The 14,806-nt window shown below is 44.6% G+C and overlaps 1 protein-coding gene across 1 annotated transcript in view; it reads left to right on the plus strand.

Annotated features, from left to right (window-relative positions):
- The window catches only part of rnf213a (ring finger protein 213a), a 237,406-nt gene extending 227,284 nt beyond the window's left edge, over positions 1 to 10,122 (plus strand). Inside the window, exons 65-67 of the mRNA XM_068058651.1 lie at positions 1,289 to 1,378; positions 3,668 to 3,846; positions 9,335 to 10,122. Coding sequence (XP_067914752.1) covers positions 1,289 to 1,378; positions 3,668 to 3,846; positions 9,335 to 9,494 — 429 coding nt within the window. The 3' untranslated portion in view covers positions 9,495 to 10,122. The remainder of the gene's footprint in view (positions 1 to 1,288; positions 1,379 to 3,667; positions 3,847 to 9,334) is intronic.
- The last annotated feature ends 4,684 nt before the right edge of the window (positions 10,123 to 14,806 follow it).

Below are 14,806 nucleotides of genomic sequence, written 5' to 3' on the forward strand. Positions count from 1 at the left end.
ATAGCATTCTCAAAAGGTGAGTCAGAGCTTATGGGTTCAAGTACACTCCAGGACATGAGTATATCATTTAGGCAGATGCTTTGGTACAATTCTGAGGAAGCACTGTGGCACAGGAAGTAAGAGTCGTTGGATCAGCAATAAGGTAAAATACTGTGGATGCTGCAAACCAGACACCTCCTGCCTCTTTAGATGATTCGCATGAATGTTGAGATCCCATGGCATTATTTGAAGAAGAGCAGGGAGTTTTCCTGGTATCCTGGTTAGGATTCACACACTCAGCCAACACCGCCAAAAACAAATTCACTGGTCATTCATAAATTGCTTATTGCATTTACCTACGTAATGATAGTAACTCCACTTCAGTTTCATTCATTGTATGTGATGAGTAATAAGGTACTATATAAATGCAAGTTGTTGAAGTCTATCTTTCTTTCGACTTAGCAGTGTACACCTGATTTTTTTTCCACAGATTTACCATTGAAAATCAGTATTTTAAAAGGCGTTTTCCATGCTGGGGAGCTATCTGGATCATTTAAGATTTCAGTAACAAGTGATAATTTAATTTTCTTCTATGTCCAAAAGAAAAGCTTTTCCCAATATTTTCTTTGATTTCCCATTCACACTAATGCTACTTTATATTTGGCCACAAATAGATCAACGAGAGCAAGTGGGTAAATTCTGCTGCCGATTTTGCCCCTCATGCAACATTGTGCCTCTTTTGTGCACCCTTCTTGGCAACTGAATTGGTGGGGAATCCGGGGTAGAATCCATCTTCTACCACTGGGATGCAATATGCTTACACTTATTTAATTATTTAGAGATACAGCACTGAAACAGGCCCTTCGGCCCACCGAGTCTGTGCCGACCAACAACCACCCATTTATACTAACCCTGCAGTAATCCCATAATCCCTACCACCTACCTACACTAGGGGCAATTTACAATGGCCAATTTACCTATCAACCTGCAAGTCTTTGGCTGTGGGAGGAAACTGGAGCACCCGGCGAAAACCCACGCAGTCACAGGGAGAACTTGCAAACTCCGCACAGGCAGTACCCAGAATCAAACCCGGGTCCCTGGAGCTGAGGCTGCGGTGCTAACCACTGCGCCACTGTGCCGCCCTAACTTCATGAACATTACGCATTGTAATACGAAAGGAAATTTATTATTAGCCGACTTGTTCAATTTTAATCATTGTTGTTTGAAGCTGTTCACATGAAGTGTTTGGTACTATGAGGGTAGGCCGTACAAGTATTTTTATACATGTTAATTTTTTTTTTAACTCTAGGCATTGAGGAGGTGCAGCTTAAAACACATCCAAGCACTTTGGCAGCTCCTTTCTGCAAGAAAATCGGAATGCTTCCTCCGTCTGAAGAGGGTATGAATTGAAATCTTTACCAGCAAGAATCCTTTTATTTTTCTTGAGGTGTGGGTGGTGCAGGCAGGGTCACATGTATTGCCCGATCCCTAGTCCCCAGAAAAGGAGTTGATGGGCCTTCTTGAAATACTGCATTTCTTGTTCTGGTCTTAGCGTGGTTTTGGGTAGGAAGTTGCAATATTTTGACCCAGTGATGATAAAAGAATGGCAGTGTTGTCCAATTAGGATGGTGTGTGACTTGAAGGGCAATTTGGAGATGGCGATTTTCCTGAATTATTGCTATCCGGTTTGGGTCTTGGGAAGTGCTTAAGTTTGACAAGTTCTGCTGTGCATCCTGTAGACAGTACATACAGCAGGCACAGTGAGTCTGATGGAAGGGGTGGATATTGAGTTCAGTGGCAGAGATGCTGATTTAAGTGGACTGCTGGTCCTGGATGGTATTAGGCTTATTGAGTATTTTTGCAGCTGCACCCACCATTACATACACTAATGAATTTACATAATTGTGGAGGGCTGTGGACACTTGATTGTTATTCTGTAATAATAAAGTATTTGTTTTATTATCTGTTTCCAGTTAAATTTTATATTCAACTATGTTATCAAAGAGAAAGCGTTGCAACTAAATGCTAAAATGCATATTACGTGTTTGTGTGTAATAGCTAAACAGCAACAGTGCATTGAAGTAGTTGGACGCTGGTTGACTTCGGTGATTTCCCCATCTGCTTAATTCACTGTCTGAGCCAGGCCACTATGTGGAGGTGCAGTGTTAAGGCTATAAACCTCCCCACAAGAAGACGGGCATACTGCTGGGGAGCAGTCACTGCTTTCCCACTTGCCATTGCATGATCCGGTTCAGAGCAATATTCGGTAGTGCCTGGAGACAGACTTTCTGGCTGCCATCTTGGCAAACTAAGGGTGCATAGTACTGGGAGAGCTAATGGCAAAGCGTATCTTAGAGGTGCTTGTCCTCCAGAAAAAATAATGACTAAATGGTTAAACAACCAAATGCATGATCATGATTTACTGAGAAATGTTAATATAGGAATTTTTACATGATGTATAAAAAAGGCGATTTGGATGTAAGTAGATTTAAGGTTCAGGAGACATCCTAGACTACAAGAGCAACCATCTTCCAAAACATCCTTATACTATTTGTACTGTGTTCAATTGTGAAATGTTTCAGTTCTGATGGGAGCTTTCACTGTACTGCACACGACCCACTCATGATGGCCAGTGCTCAGTGACAACATTAAAGCACCAATATAATTTGTCACAGCAGTACTGAGCTTGGTTCAGTCTTCAGCATGTTGTTGAGATGCTGATCTACACCTTTGTGGGGAGGAGCTAGGTAGATGAAAGATGTCTCCCTGGAGAGGGTGTGTTTAACCCCAGGCCAATATTGCATGTCTTCTAGCAGTAGTCTTTGATAGGCATTGGCTGAAGTCTGGGAGCAGGTTAACCAGCTACCCTCCATGCAGCACCATATGTTGTGAAGAACAGTGGGATAGAGAATAATATCATTTATATAAAAGCGATACTACAGGGTTACTATCAAGACAAACTACTGTAGATTTATCAAGAAATAATTTGGCATTTGATTAAGTAGGAACATAGAGGGTGAGTGTACACCATAAAATGTTGAGTAATTAGATACTGCCACAGTACAGATTACAAAAATGAATGATAAAATAGCTCTGTATTGTCCATATTTACTCATACTGTGCAGTTTTACTAAATTGGTCCCTGAGATGAGAGGCTGAGTAAATTGGGACAATATTCTCTGGAGTTTAGAAGAATGAGAGGCGATCTAATTGAGACAGACAAGATTCTGAAAGAGTTTGATAGGGTAGAAGCTGAGAAATTGTTTTCTCTGATCGGGGACTCTAGAGCGCAGGGGCACAGTCTCTCGATAAGGGGCCAATTATTTAGGACTGAGATGAGGAGAAATTACTACGCTCAAAGGGTTGTGAATCATTGGAATTCTCTACCCCAGAGGGTTGTGGATGCTGCATCATTGAAAACATTTAAGGCTGGGATAGATAGATTTTTGGTCTCTCAGGGAATCAAGTGATATGGGGGGGTGGGAGCAGGCGGGAAAGTGGAGTTGAAGCTCAAGATCAGCCATGATTATATTGAATGGTGGAGCAGGTTCGATGGACCATATGGTCTACTATTTCTTGAGTTACACCCATTTAACTTGATAGGGTCCACTCTTGGGAATCATTTATAAGATCATAGAGACAAAAGTGTACCAATTAAAGTGTCTGTTCTTCATTTTTGTGTTTTCAGGATCCTTTCTCAGGAATTAGAGATGATTATAAAATGGACCTCAGTGCAGAGGAAAAGAAACAGTTGCATACCTTCTTCTTGCAAGCAAGTGTAGATACATTTATACTGGAACTGCATGAAATGTTAACCTTGAAATGCAAAAATGTTCGAACATCGGAATCTTTCAACTCATCGTGGAGGTATGCCCACTTGTTATCAAACTTGTACTTTTAAATCACCTCATCATGTCAGTAGTAAAATACAGTTTATAGTAGAATATGCATATTGATAAATACAGATCATGTAATTTTCAATTTAGTTATGAGCAGAAGACACTTTCTTGGAGTAAATTCTAGATTTGCCTAATTTTGATGGGATGCAATATTCTGTTAATCACATTCTGGTGAGGTGGTGGTAATGTGGTCATCGACCAGGGTCTGTCAAAACCCATTTTCTGAGTAATACATCTGGGACTACTTTACTGGTAGAACAACTGTCTTTGAAATCCCATTTTTTGAAACAGTAGTTGTGGAGCTTTTTATATCAATTTACACAACTGTTTTCTTACGACCTCAGTAGAGACTGCTAACTTTAAAACAAGAGATATTAATTTCCCAGTGATTGGTTAAAGAATTACACAAGATTTCATGATTTAAGACCTTTACCATAACAACTAAACTAAAAATCAACATTAACTAAACCCTACTTAGTAGGTAGCTAATATACTAAATTACAGAGAAGGTTAGTTCCTATTAACTTATTAATACTCAACCCCCTTGCACCCCCTCCCCTCGCGACCCCCCCACCTTCTCCCACTGGCATCCACCTATCCCTGAGCAGGGTCCCTAACAACCCCACTGCCTTGTGGGCGTCTTGGGAGAGACCAAGGCTAAGGGACTAAACCCTAACACAAAATCCGAAGCTGAACCCTGAAGGCCGTCATGTGTCACCTTTGGCATGTTTCCGGCAGTTCCTGCAGCCATACCGGTGCCAAACGTCGTGCTGTGCACTTCTTTGGACCCCAGCAGGGAGGCCGAGAGGGGGGTTTTGATGCTGGGGCAACTCACAACCTCCATACATCCGCCCAGGCATGCGCCATGGAGAGGTCACTCCATAGCCGCATCACAGCGACCATAACAACACGGAAGGCAGCAATTACGGGTTATACGTTCAGCTCAACTGGCATAGAGATTGGGCGCCACGGGTTCCCTTTGTCGGTGGGAGAGGTTATCGCACCTCACTGGACAGCTACCACCCGCCTCAAACCGGGCAGCCCCCGGTCAGTAAGGTTCTGTCCCACCACAGTCCACCAGCTTCAGTGGGTGTTTGGAGTTCAGGGTCATTGCCCGATAAGTGGACTGTAACACTGCACCAAACAGCATGACAAAAAAAAGGAAAGAAGGTATCAGCCCTTTGTTTTGTAAGCTGAAACGTCAGAACTGTGTGTCCTGGCCTGTCGGAAGACCTTACACAAATCAACAATTCTCAGAAGACCGCCATCATTAACAATGAGCTCAGTAGACTCAATGTGGACATTGCAGCACTTCAGGAGACACGCCGCTCTGCGAGTGGATCTCAGAGAGCAAGACTACACCTTCTTCTGGCAGGGTAGGGATCCTGAAGAACCAAGACAGCATGGAGTGGGCTTCACCATCAGAAACCCCTCACTCAGCATGATAGAGCCACCTTCAAATGGCTCGGAACGCATACTGTCCATCCGACTGCTCACCGCCTCTGGTCCAGTACACCTACTGAGCATCTATGCTCCAACACTCTGCTCCCCATCTGAAGCTAAAGACCAGTTCTATGAGGAACTGCATAATATCATTAGTAGCATCCCCAATACTGAACATCTGTTCCTGCTGGGGGACTTTAATGCCAGTGTTGGGGCCGACCAATGACTCCTGGCCCTCCTGCCTTGGGTGCTATGGCATTGGAAGGATGAATGAGAATGGACAGACTGCTTGAGTTGTGTACCTATCACAACCTCTGCATCACCAACTCGTTCTTTCATACTAAACCCTGTCACCAGGTTTCTTGGAGGCACCCAAGATCATGTCGTTGGCACCAGCTGGACCTCATCGTCACAAGGTGAGCCTCTTTAAACATCGTTCAAATCACACGCAGCTTCCACAGTGCGGACTGCGACGCCGGCCACTCCCTGGTGTGCAGCAAGGTTAGACTCAAACCAAAGAAGCTGCATCACTCCAAGCAGAAGGGCCACCGGCGCATCAACACTAGCAGAATTTCTTATCCAAAACTGTTACATAAGTTTTGAAATACACTTGAAAAAGCTCTTCAAAACACTCCTACAGGGGATGCAAAGACCAAGTGGGCCCACATCAGAGGTGCCATATATGACTCAGCAATGATCACCTATGGCAAACGTGTGAAGCAGAATGCAAACTGGTTTCAATCTCACATTGAAGAGCTGGAACCTGTCATAGCCGCTAAGCGCATTGCACTGTTGAACTACAAGAAAGCCCCCAGCGAGTTAACATCCCTAGCACTTAAAGCAGCCAGAAGCACTGCACAAAGAACAGCCAGGCGCTGCGCAAATCACCACTGGCAACACCGATGCAGTCATATTCAGCTGGCCTCCGACACCGGAAACATCAGAGGAATGCATGATGGCATTAAGAGAACTTTTGAGCCAACCATCAGGAAGATCGCCTCCCTCAAGTCTAAATCAGGGGACACCATCACTGACCAACACAAGCAAATGGACCGCTGGGTGGAGCACTACCTAGAACTGTACTCCAGGGAAAATGTTACTGAGACCGCCCTCAATGCAGCCCAGACTCTGCCAGTCATGGATGAGCTGGACGAACAGCCAACAAAATCAGAACTCGGTGATGCCATTGATTCTCTAGCCAGTGGGAAAGCGCCTGAGAAGGACGGCATTACCCCTGAAATAATCAAGAGTGCCAAGCCTGCTATACTCTCAGCACTGCATGAACTGCTTTGCCTGTGCTGGGATGAGGGAGCAGTACCACAGGACATGCACAATGCCAATATCATCACCCTCTATAAGAACAAGGGTGACTGCAACAACTACCGTGGAATCTTCCTGCTCAGAATAGTGGGGAAAGTCTTTGCTCGAGTCACTTTAAACAGGCTCCAGAAGCTGTCTGAGCGTGTCTACCCTGAGGCACAGTTCAGCTTTCGAGCAGAGACCCACCAGCCAGCTACAGGAGAAATGCTGCAAACAGCAGATGCCCCTCTACGTTGCTTTCATTGATCTCACCAAAGTCTTTAACCTCGTCAGCAGACGTGGTCGCTTCAGACTACTAGCAAAGATCGGATGTCCACCAAAGCTACTAAGTATCATTACCTCATTCCATGACCATGTGAAAGGCACAATTCAGCATAGCGACGCCTCATCAGACCCCTTTCCTATCCTGAGAGGCATGAAACAGAGTTGTGTTCTCGCACCTACACTGTTTGGGATCATCTTCTCCCTGCTGCTCTCACATGCGTTCAAGTCTTCAGAAGAAGGAATTTTCCTCCACACAAGATCAGGGGGCAGGTTGTTCAACCTTGCCCTTCTAAGAGCGAAGACCAATGTATGGAAAGTCCACATCAGGGAACTCCTCTTTGCTGACGATGCTGCATTAACATCCCACACTGAAGAGTGTCTGCAGAGACTCATCAACAGGATTGCGGCTGCCTACAACGAATTTAGCCTAACCATCAGCCTCAAGAAAACTAACATCACGGGACAGGATGTCAGAAATGCTCCATCCATCAATATCGGCGACCATGCTCTGGAAGTGGTTCAAGAGTTCACCTACCTAGGCTCAACTATCACCAGAAACCTGTCTCTCGATGCAGAAATCAACAAGCACATGGGAAAGACTTCCACTGCTATGTCCAGACTGGCCAAGAGAGTGTGCGAAAATGGCGCACTGACATGGAACGCAAAAGTCTGAGTGTATCAAGCTGATTGCTCAGTACCTTGCTCTACGGTAGCGAGGCCTGGACAACGTATGTCAGCCAAGAGTGACGTCTCAGTTCATTCCATCTTCGCTGCCGCTGGAGAATCCTTGGCATCAGGTGGCAGGACCGTATCTCCAACACACAAATCCTTGAGGTGGCCAACATCCCCAGCATATAGACCCTACTGAGTCAGCGGCGCTTGAGATGGCTTGGCCATGTGAGCTGCATGGAAGATGGCAGGATCCCCAAGGATGCATTGTACAGCGAGCTCGTCACTGGTATCAGACCCACCGGCTGTCCATGTCTCCGCTTTAAAAATGTCTGCAAACGTGACATGAAGTCCTGTGACATTGATTACAAGTCGTGGGAGTCAGTTACCAGTGATCGCCAGAGCTGGCGAGCAGCCATAAAGGTGGGGCTAAAGTGTGGCGGGTCAAAGAGACTTAGCAGTTGGCAGGAAAAAAGGCAGAAGCGCAAGGGGAGAGCTAACTGCATAACAGCCCCGATAACCAATTTTATCTGCAGCACCTGTGGAAGAGTCTGTCGCTCTAGAATTGGTCTTTATAGCCACTCCAGGCACTGCTTCACAAACCACTGACCATCTCCAGGTGCTTACCCATTGTCTCTCAAGACCAGGAGACCAAAGAAGAATTAACATACTTGAAAACTCTACACCACATTCATACATTACAGTGTTCTCCGTGAAAAAGGTATCCTTGCAGTTACAAGTCCCAAACTCCTCCCAGCTACAATGGATTGGATCTCCCAGTCCTTCTCAAAGCCAATGTCCTCATTGTTCACTTCTTCCAAGCACATTCGACTGGGTTTCCATTAATAAGGCAATCTCTGGTGAACCCTGTTGGTCTTTTCTCCTCTGCAAACCTCAAGCCTTCGATTTGGGTTCAGATCTTAGCAGCCTTTTGCTGTATCAATGATCTGAGAGCATCTGTTTTCCCAAAAACAGGTCAATAGTCTCTTTTTAGGCTGTGCAGCTGACTGCTGGCCTCATTTCTTCCTTTCAGCTCCCAGACCTAGGAAAGCCTCTCAAATTTATCCAGATCAAAAGTCAGCAGTTGCTTGCTTTTGACAATTCTCAAGACACCTTAAGTCTGACTATAGCAAAACCACCTGGGCCTTCCTTTATTTCCAGGTGTTAAAAATTGCACTTCAAAATGGCATTTTAGAGCCTCTGGTTTCCAGTTTACAAATTGAGAGTCTGGGAGAGCGAAACCCATTGTTCTTTAGGTGTTACAGCCTTGCACCCTGCTTTCTAAAGGGTCTTGCATCTGGGTTCCTTGCTGTCTTGTTAATCTAGACGCCTGGGTGGTCTCTGGGCAGATTTTGTATGAGGTCACATGTTTCCTCTAAATGTCCATTTTACACTGCTTTAAAGATCACAGTTTTTAAAACAACCATACTACAAAATCCAGCATTCATAACAGTTTCCATAAGTATTGTACTGCAGATAATTGCAGTAGAACAAGCCAAGCTGTTGTATTTTATCAGTGTCAGTCAAGATGGGCATAGAAATGCCCATGATCTTCACTATCCAAATATTAAAAGTGCAGACTGGTGATGGCTGAGTGGGATCGCGAAGGCTTTGAAGATAGATTGGAGAGAAGGAAGGGAGAGAGAAGAGGCTCTGTTTCATGTTTCATTAATTCAAAGCAACTTGAGACAAATTTTTTTCAAGTAAAAAAATGTTTTTATTTGTTTCCCAATATCGAAAGCTCATTATTTATTTTTCAGTTTGAAAGAGTCGCTGAGAAGTATTATGGATATGAAAGAGGTGGATAATTTGCCAGAACTTGATGACCTTTTCCCAGCCAAAATTCTGTTGTCAAAGAGTGTGGCGACCTGGAAAGCAGCCGTGACTTTCAAACGGGAACGACTACAAGTTTTAAGATAATTTTGAAGAACCATTTAAACAAAATCTTTGTTTCACAGCGATAAATACAGAATTCTGATACAAAATAGAGATCATATAAAGTAGGGAATTTTTTAAAAAGAAACTACAAATTAAATGTTACTTATCACTGAAGCAATGATTTATGAAGGACTTTGTGAGTTATAGCTGCCTTTGTCTTGCACCTGGACATACTTTGAAGAGGTGTTTGAAGTTTACAAAATGCAGATTACATTACTAAAGGTTAGTCATTGCTTATCTTGGTATCTTAGTCCAAGGTTGATTAAGCAATGTAACACATCATGAAATTACAATTTTCCTCAGCACTGCATATACATTTATGTGAATACAGGTGTTAGAATATAATCTGCCTGCCATAACGAAAAATGTACAAAATCTTCTATATTCATTTGAGGTGCCTTTATGCTAAAAAGCTGCTTAAAAATGTGAATATTGGTTTCTGTAATGAAATTATATTTGAACAAAAGACTTGCAAGTGCTTTTTTTTGGGGGGCGGGAACATTTTAGTAAATTTTGAAAACATAATGTTTGCTTTTAATTTTAGGGTTTGCTGTAAGTTTCTACTGAAATCAAATAAAGCATGTTAATTAAAAATAAGATTTTCAACAAAGTGACAAACCTTTATTATTTGAAAACAATGCAACAGCAAATCGTATTGGAAACACATTAACATCACCTGCATATAACATAAGTGTTTCTGTCTATTCTTGCCTGCCAACTTGAAGCAATGTCGTTGAGAGATGATATGAGATTTGATGACAGCTGACATGATGTAGGTGTTATATACTCTAGTGATTAACTTCACAAGTTAGCCATATGTGGGGGAGGGCTTAAACTAATTTGGTGTGGGGGAAGGGGGAGCAACCGGATGAAATATCAGAGAGGAGAAACAAAGTGTGTAGAGGACTAGGAGAGACAAATGCAAAGCAGTCTAAGACAGGTTTGGAGTGTGTGTAAATTCATATAGCATGATAAATAAGATTGGTGAGTTGCAGGCACAGGTCAGTATATGGGGCTATGATGTAGTGGCAATAACACAGACCTGGCTCAAAGAAGGGGCAGATTGATAATTTAATATTCCTGGCTACAAGATATGTAGGAAAGATGGGGAAGGAAAAAGTAAGTATTGATTAAAGAAACTATTGAAGCATTGGAGAGAGATGAGGTAGTTGAGAGGTTAAAGACAGAATCTATTTGATTGGAATTAAGGAACAATAGGCAGCACAGTGGCGCAGTGGTTAGCACTGCAGCCTCACAGCTCTAGCGACCCGGGTTCAATTCTGGGTACCGCCTGTGCGGAGTTTGCAAGTTCTCCCTGTGTCTGCATGGGTTTTTGCCGGGTGCTCCGGTTTCCTCCCACAGCCAAAGACTTGCAAGTTGTTAGGTAAATTGGCCATTATAAATTGCCCCTAGTATAGGTAGGTGGTAGGGGAATTGAGGAAAGGTGGGGATGTGGTAGAAATATGGCATTAATGTAGGATTAGTATAAATGGGTGGTTGACGGTCTGCACAGACTCGGTGGGCCGAAGGGCCTGTTTCAGTGCTGTATCTCTAAAGTAAAAAAAAAAAGAGCTATTAATGTTACTGGATGTGTACTACAGGCTACCAAATAGCAAGAAGGAGGAGAAAATTGGCAAGCAAATTACAGATACAGAAAGATACAAGAACTGCAGCATAGTCATAATGGGGGCTTCAATTATCCCCAATATAGACTGGGAGGATTTCCTGAAATGTGTTTCCAGCCCAACGAGGAAGGAAGCAGTGTTCGATCTAGTTCTGGGGAATGAAGTGAGGCAAGTGGAGTATGTTTTGGGGAAGAACATTTGGGAAAACTGATTGTAATCTGATCAAGTGTAGAATGGTTATTTGAAAGGACAAGGAGAAAAGAGTAAAAATACTTAACTGCAGGAGGGCTAACTTCAGTAAATTGAAAAGCATCAGGCCCAGGTGGATTGCATTCATAAATTGGTAGGCAAAACAGTAATTGAACCATGGAAGGCCTTCAAAGAGGAGGTAGTTCAGGTACAGGGTAGACACATTCCCTTGAAGGGAAAAGGAAGGGTATGGAAAGCTAGAGCTCCCTGGATGACCAAAGATGCAGAGATCAAAAGGAGACAGAAAAAGTAGGCTTATGACAAATATAAGATTCATAATAAGGAACCAAGATGAATGAAGTACAGAGATCTGTAAGAAGGGGAATAAGTGGGGCAAAGAGTATAGAATAGAATACTGATTAACACAAAAGGGAACCAGTATTTTATAAACACAAAATAGTAAATGGGTATAGAAAGGAAGGTTGAGACCAATTAGGGACTAAAATGGAGGTATTCTTGGGGAGGCAGAGAACATGGCTGAGGTACCACCAGAGAAGAGGATACTGCCAATGCAGCAATAAAGGAGCAGGCAGTAATGTTATGGATAGGATACAAATAAGGAGATACTTAAAAGGTTGGCTGTCCAGATGGGATATATCCAGGAATACTGGGGGAAATAAGTGTGGAAATTGCATAGGCTCTGGCCAGACTTCTAATCCTCCTTGGATATGGGGGTTATGCCAAAGGACTGGAGGATTGAAAATGTTACAACCCTGCTTTTTTTAAAAAGAGAAGCAGGATAAATCTGGTCAGCCGAACACGGAAAAACTTTGAGAATAATCTGGGACAAATAAATTGGCATATGGACATTCAAAAGGCATTTAATAGAATATATCAAAATGGACTTAACAAAATTAAAGGCTATGGGATTAAAGGGACAATGGCAGCATGAGTACAAAATTGTCTTGGGAGAGGTGGTGGCATAGTGGTATTGTCTGGACTAGTGACCCAGGGTATTGCTCTGGGGAATTGGGTTCGAATCCCACCGCGGCTGGAAGTGGAATTTGAATTTTTTTTAAAATATGGCCATGAAACAATTATCAATTGTTGTAAAAACCCATCTGGTTCACTAATGTCCTTTAGGGAAGGAAATCTGCTGTCCTTACCTGGAATGGCCTAACAAGCCATTCAGTTGTATCTAACCACTACGAAGTCAATAAGGAATGAAACCAGACGTACCACCTGGCATTGACCTAGGCAACAGCAAACGGCCCTGTTGACCCTGCAAAGTCCTTACTAACATTTGGGGGTTTGTGCCAAAGTTGGGAGAGCTGTCCCACAGACTAGTCAAGCAACAGCCTAACTCACCATACTCACCAAATCATACCTCACAGACAATGTCCCAGACATGGCCATCATCATCCCTGAGGTGGCGGCACAGTGGTAAACAGTCGGGAGGGAGTTGCCCTGGGAGTCCTCAACATCGACTCTGGACCCTATGAAGTCTCATGGCATCAGGTCAAACATGGGCAAGGAAACCTCCTACCACCCACTTCCACTACCACCATCTCTCCGCTCCCCCCCCCCCCCCCCCCCCCCCAGCTGATAAATCAGTATTCCTCCATGTTGAACACCACTTGGAAGAAGCACTGAGGGTGGCAAGGGTGCAGAATGTACTCTGGGTGGGGAACTTCAATGTCCATCAAGAGTGGCTTGGTAGCACCACTACTGACTGAGTGGGTCAAATTCTGAAGGACATAGCTGCTTGACTGGGTCTGCGGCAGGTGGTGAGGGAACCAACAAGAGAGAAAAATGTACTTGACCTCGTCCTCACCAATCTGCCTGCGCAAATGCTCTGTCCACGACAGTATTGGTAGGAGTTTTTTTTTAATTCATTCATGGGATGTGGGCATCGTTGGCCAGGCCAGCATTTATTGCCCATCCCTAATTGCCCTTGAGAAGGTGGTGGTGAGCTGCTTTCTTGAACCGCTGCAGTCTATGTGAGGTAGATACACCCACAGTGCTGTTAGGTAGGGAGTTCCAGGATTTTGACCCAGCGACAGTGAAGGAACGGCGATATAGTTCCAAGTCAGGATGGTGTGTGACTTGGACAGGAACTTGCAGGTGGTAGTGTTACCAAGCATCTGCTACTCTTGTCCTTCGAGGTGGTAGAGGTCGCGGGTTTGGAAGGTGCTGTCGAAGGAGCCTTGGTGCGTTGCTGCAGTGCATCCTGTAGATGGTACACACTGCTGCCACTGTGCGTCGGTGGTGGAGGGAGCGAATGTTTGTAGATGGGGTGCCAATCGAGCGGTTGCTTTGTTCTGGATGGTGTCGAGCTTCTTGAGTGTTGTTGGAGCTGCACCCATCCAGGCAAGTGAAGAGTATTCCATCACACTCCTGACGTGCCTTGTCGATGGTTGACAGGCTTTGGGAAGTCAGGAGGTGAGTTACTCTCCGCAGGATTCCTAGCCTCTGACCTCTTTTGCCACGGTATTTATATGGCTACTCCAGTTCACTACTCTGCAGCGGTTCAAGAAGGCAGCTCACCACCACCTTCTCAGGGCAATTAGGGATGGGCAATAAATGCTGGCCTAGCCATCGACGCCTACATCTCATGAACAAATATTTTTTAAAAGCAGAGGTTATGATTAAAGGTATTTTTTTGACTTGATTGAGGTATATAGTGGTGTTTTCCAGGGGTCAGTATTAAGACCACTGCCATTTTTGATATAAATAACCTGGACTTGGATATACAGGGTATAACTTTAAGATTTGCGGATGACATAAAACTCAGAAATGTAGCAGACAATGAGAATAGTAACAGGTTTCAGGAGGACATAGACTGGTGAAATGGGTAGCCACAAGGCAGCTGAAATTTAATGTCGAAAAGAGTAAAGTGAGTGGCTGGAATTTTACGCCACCCCAGCGAGTTGGATGATGGCAGGGGGGTGGGGTAAAATGGAGCGGGATGCTCTGGAAGGCCTTCCTGATACAATCCCGCCTCCGCCCCACATTACGTAGGGCAGGGAGTGGGTGGGGAAAATGGGACAATGCCCCGGGCCAATCAAGGCCCTTGAGTTGCCAATTAACAGCCACTTAAGGGCCCTTGCCCGCCTCCAAGCGGATTTTACGCGTGGCAAGCGGGCGTCGTGGAGCTGGGAAAGGCCACCAGGTAAAAGCTGGTGGCCTCTCGGCTCCCAGAGGATGGTCCCTGAACATTGGGCACAGGGTGCCCAACTGAGAGCTGCCCCCACTTCCGCAACCACTCCCAGGAGCCAGCATGCCCCCACCATCCCCCTTCCCTCCAAACGACCACCCTTGCCTCGCCGGGGCCCGACCGATTACCCCCAGCGAGGCAACCCAAACTCACCTGAAATCCCGGTTCCATGTCTTCATCTGCTGTCGACTGGGCTGCAGTCCCAGCAGTGGCCACCGCTTCCGGTGGCGCTACTGGGACTAAGAGCTGCCAGCTCAGTGAGG

The sequence above is a fragment of the Heterodontus francisci genome, chromosome 26 (assembly GCF_036365525.1).
Source record: "Heterodontus francisci isolate sHetFra1 chromosome 26, sHetFra1.hap1, whole genome shotgun sequence".
In the NCBI taxonomy this organism is placed as follows: domain Eukaryota; kingdom Metazoa; phylum Chordata; class Chondrichthyes; order Heterodontiformes; family Heterodontidae; genus Heterodontus; species Heterodontus francisci.